Source organism: Stegastes partitus, unplaced genomic scaffold, assembly GCF_000690725.1.
Source record: "Stegastes partitus isolate 25-593 unplaced genomic scaffold, Stegastes_partitus-1.0.2 Scaffold1696, whole genome shotgun sequence".
Lineage (NCBI taxonomy): Eukaryota > Metazoa > Chordata > Actinopteri > Pomacentridae > Stegastes > Stegastes partitus.
In genome coordinates this window covers 149,294-152,396 of record NW_007579427.1, presented here as the reverse complement: position 1 = coordinate 152,396, position 3,103 = coordinate 149,294, and the positions used below count along the sequence as shown (strand labels likewise).

Below are 3,103 nucleotides of genomic sequence, written 5' to 3'. Positions count from 1 at the left end.
ATAAAAGTAGCGTGGTCAGAGTACTGATCGACCGTGGGCTCCTTTATCTCTGCAGTAGAAACAGGAAGAACTCAGAAATGTCCTCTGTGCAGTCTGGGACTGCTAGAATGACATGAATCAAACACTGGAGCTTCTTAAAGTACTTATTGAACAAAAAGCTGGAACAACACTTTCCTCAGGTTCCACAGGTGTTAGTCGTCCTGTAGAAGAAGAAGGCGACTGTCCATACTCCACACACTGTACTTATATACTTGTTTTCTTTATTTCCATACTCGTCCCACTCTGCTCTGTATGAACACCGCCAGCAGTTCAGTCGACAGGTCCCAGAACTTTTTTTTGCTGCCCTGACTTCTTGGTTCTGCAGAGGAGTTAATCTGGTTTGAGTGAACAGTTTATTTATGTTAAATTTTTAAGCAAGACCTGCAGAGAAAGACATTTTTGATGAAATATCAACAGTTGAAGCTGAGATTGGGCTGATTTTCCTTCACGTCACCTTTACAAGGACTGCTGGAAAGTCGAAAATCCAAAGATCCTTTGTGTTTGCACAGTTTGTGGTATAATTATAGCTTTATTTCTTTAAAGACAGCAGCTTTTCCAAACTGCTAGTGAGTCTTGATGTTTGTAGGGTTAAAACTGAATGATTTATCTGCATGACTGGGTGTGTCTGAGACTCGGACCCTTCTTGGCTTTTTGTTTCTGGAGGGAGATTGAACGGTTTCTGTTACATTTACATTAAATGTTTGTTTGTGTCTTGACTAATTGGCTGAACCACTAATTGCTGCTATGTTCCTCCTGTTCGGCGTTCCAGGTGCTGAGTAATGCAGCAGAAGTTGTGTTCCAGAGGTTCCGGTTCTTTCCTCTTGGAGAGGAACGGTCAGGCCTGCGGCGCCGTCTCCGACTCTGTGGCCTCCTGCGACCTCCCGTTCCGCTGCCCCCGCTGTGGCGAGCAGGAGCGTTTCCGCAGCCTGGCTTCCCTCCGCGCCCACCTAGAGTACCGGCACTCGTACCGCTCGCCGGACGTCATCACCGGCGGCTTCAGCATCACCGGCAAACTGCCCGACCCGCTGACGGCGGCGATCCCCTGGCACGACATGAGCCTCCCAACCCGCAGGGGGCAGCAGGGCGCCGGCAGGCCGCCTCACGCCCGCTCCCTCAGCGACAGCAGGGACAGCGGCTACCTGCCCTCCTACAGCTCTGTGAGGAGGCGCACTCAGAGCGTCGGCGTGGGGACGCAGGCCGAGGAGGAGGAGGAGGACGAGGAGGCGGGGACGGAGGATGAAGACGTGGGAGATGAGGAAGAGGAGGACGACGATGGTGAAGATAGAGATGGAAACAGAACTGAGGAGGACATGAAAATGTCCAACAGAAAGTCAGACCACCACCACATCAACCACCACCACCTCCCCTTCCCTCCTCCGGCTCCCCTCGGACCCCCGCCGGACCCGGACCTGGACCTGGACCTGGACCTGGACTTGGACCTGGTTGGTGCGTTCCACATTGTACATATCTGTGTATAGCATCAGTAATCCCAGAAGATTCAGTAGGAAGTGGCTGGATTTCTCTTTTAGGTTCTTCAACTAAAATAAAGTGACTAAAAAGAGGCACAAACCAGACAGAGAGCAGAAACTCACAGAGACTGACAGCGATGGCAAAGAGAAACTAGACACAGAATGACCAAGAAAACAACTTTCAGAGAGATTCAAAGTGACTGAAAAAGACACAAAACAGCCAAAAAAACTTAAAACGATGGGAGAAAAAAAACTAAATCTACAAAGCGATATAAAAAACTTCTTCAAACAACCACAAAGAGGTTAAGATTGACTGGAAAGAAACCCAAAAAAACCAAAGACAGACAAAATGGCCAAAAGGAGATGCAAAACTTTTAAGTTCTTCAACTAAGATACGACGACTAAAAAGAGACACAACTGCAAAGAGACAGAACAAACCCTAACTAACCAGAAATAGACTCAGTGAGCACAAAAACACAAACACAACTATCCCAAAGAGACACAAACTCCCCGAAATGAGCTCAAAATGATGGAAAAAAACATTAGAAATCTACAAAGTGATATAAAAAGCCACTCAAAACAACCACAAAGACAGAAATTGACCAGAAAAGGACTCACTGAGCACAAAATCACAGATGACCTAAAAGAACCTGAAAATGATGCAAAGAGACGCAGAACGACCACAAAGAGACACTAAATCCTTTAAAAGAGGACAACCGCAGTCACATATAGCAAAGAGCCCTGTGATAGACTGGTTACCTGTCCAGGTGAGCCTGCCTTCACCCTGAGTCAGCTGGGATAGACTCCGCCCCCCACGACCCTACTGAGGATTAAGGTGTAGAGATGATGGATGGACGGATTTTAACAAAGAGATGACAGTGACATCAAAACTCTAAATGATGGAGAAGAGAAACCCCAAATCTACAAAGTGATGTAAGAATCCACTTAGAACCACAAAGAGGTTAAGATTGACTGGAAAGAAACCCAAGACAACAAGACGACTGCTAGTTAGACCTGAACAGAGAAGTCCAGTTGTTTTCTCCTGAAGCTTCAACTAATGCCAGAACCTACACAGACATGTATGACCAGTAATCATTCTTCCAGAACCAAACACACTCTATGTGCGCTCACTTCCTGCCGCTGTGTCCTCCAGAGCAGAACTCCTACTCTGGTTTGGAGACGGCGGCGGCTTCGGCCGCGGTGCGCCGGCGGCTGGCCAACATCCTGCGGGCGGCCGACAGCACCATGCAGCGCCGGCTGGCTAAAGTGAGCACTGAGCTGGCCCAGACGGACACGGAGCTGCTGTGCGAGCGCGCTCACTCGCAGCACCTGGCCCAGGAGAGGCAGGAAGTGGCCAACAGGGAGCGGTCGCTGAGCCGGCAGGTGGACGTGGCCGTCATGGTGATTGCGGCGCTGAGGGAGCAGCTCAACGCCTCGGAGAACGAGCTGGAGCGACGAGAGAGGCGAGTATATCGAGTTTCTACTGTCACCATCTGACGTCCAGGTGCATTGTGGGTTGTTTTTTGTCTGTCTGCAGCGAGTCATGTTATAGATAGACATGTAAAACAGCTTTCTGTTCATCTGACAGCATCAGA

The 3,103-nt window shown here is 49.0% G+C and overlaps 1 protein-coding gene across 1 annotated transcript in view; it reads left to right on the top strand.

Moving 5' to 3' along the window:
• The first annotated feature begins 818 nt into the window (after positions 1-818).
• Positions 819-3,103, top strand: part of znf365 (zinc finger protein 365) — a 6,486-nt gene continuing 4,201 nt past the window's right edge. The window contains exons 1-2 of the mRNA XM_008301671.1: positions 819-1,485; positions 2,662-2,971. Of these exons, the coding sequence (XP_008299893.1) occupies positions 819-1,485; positions 2,662-2,971 (977 nt within the window). The remainder of the gene's footprint in view (positions 1,486-2,661; positions 2,972-3,103) is intronic.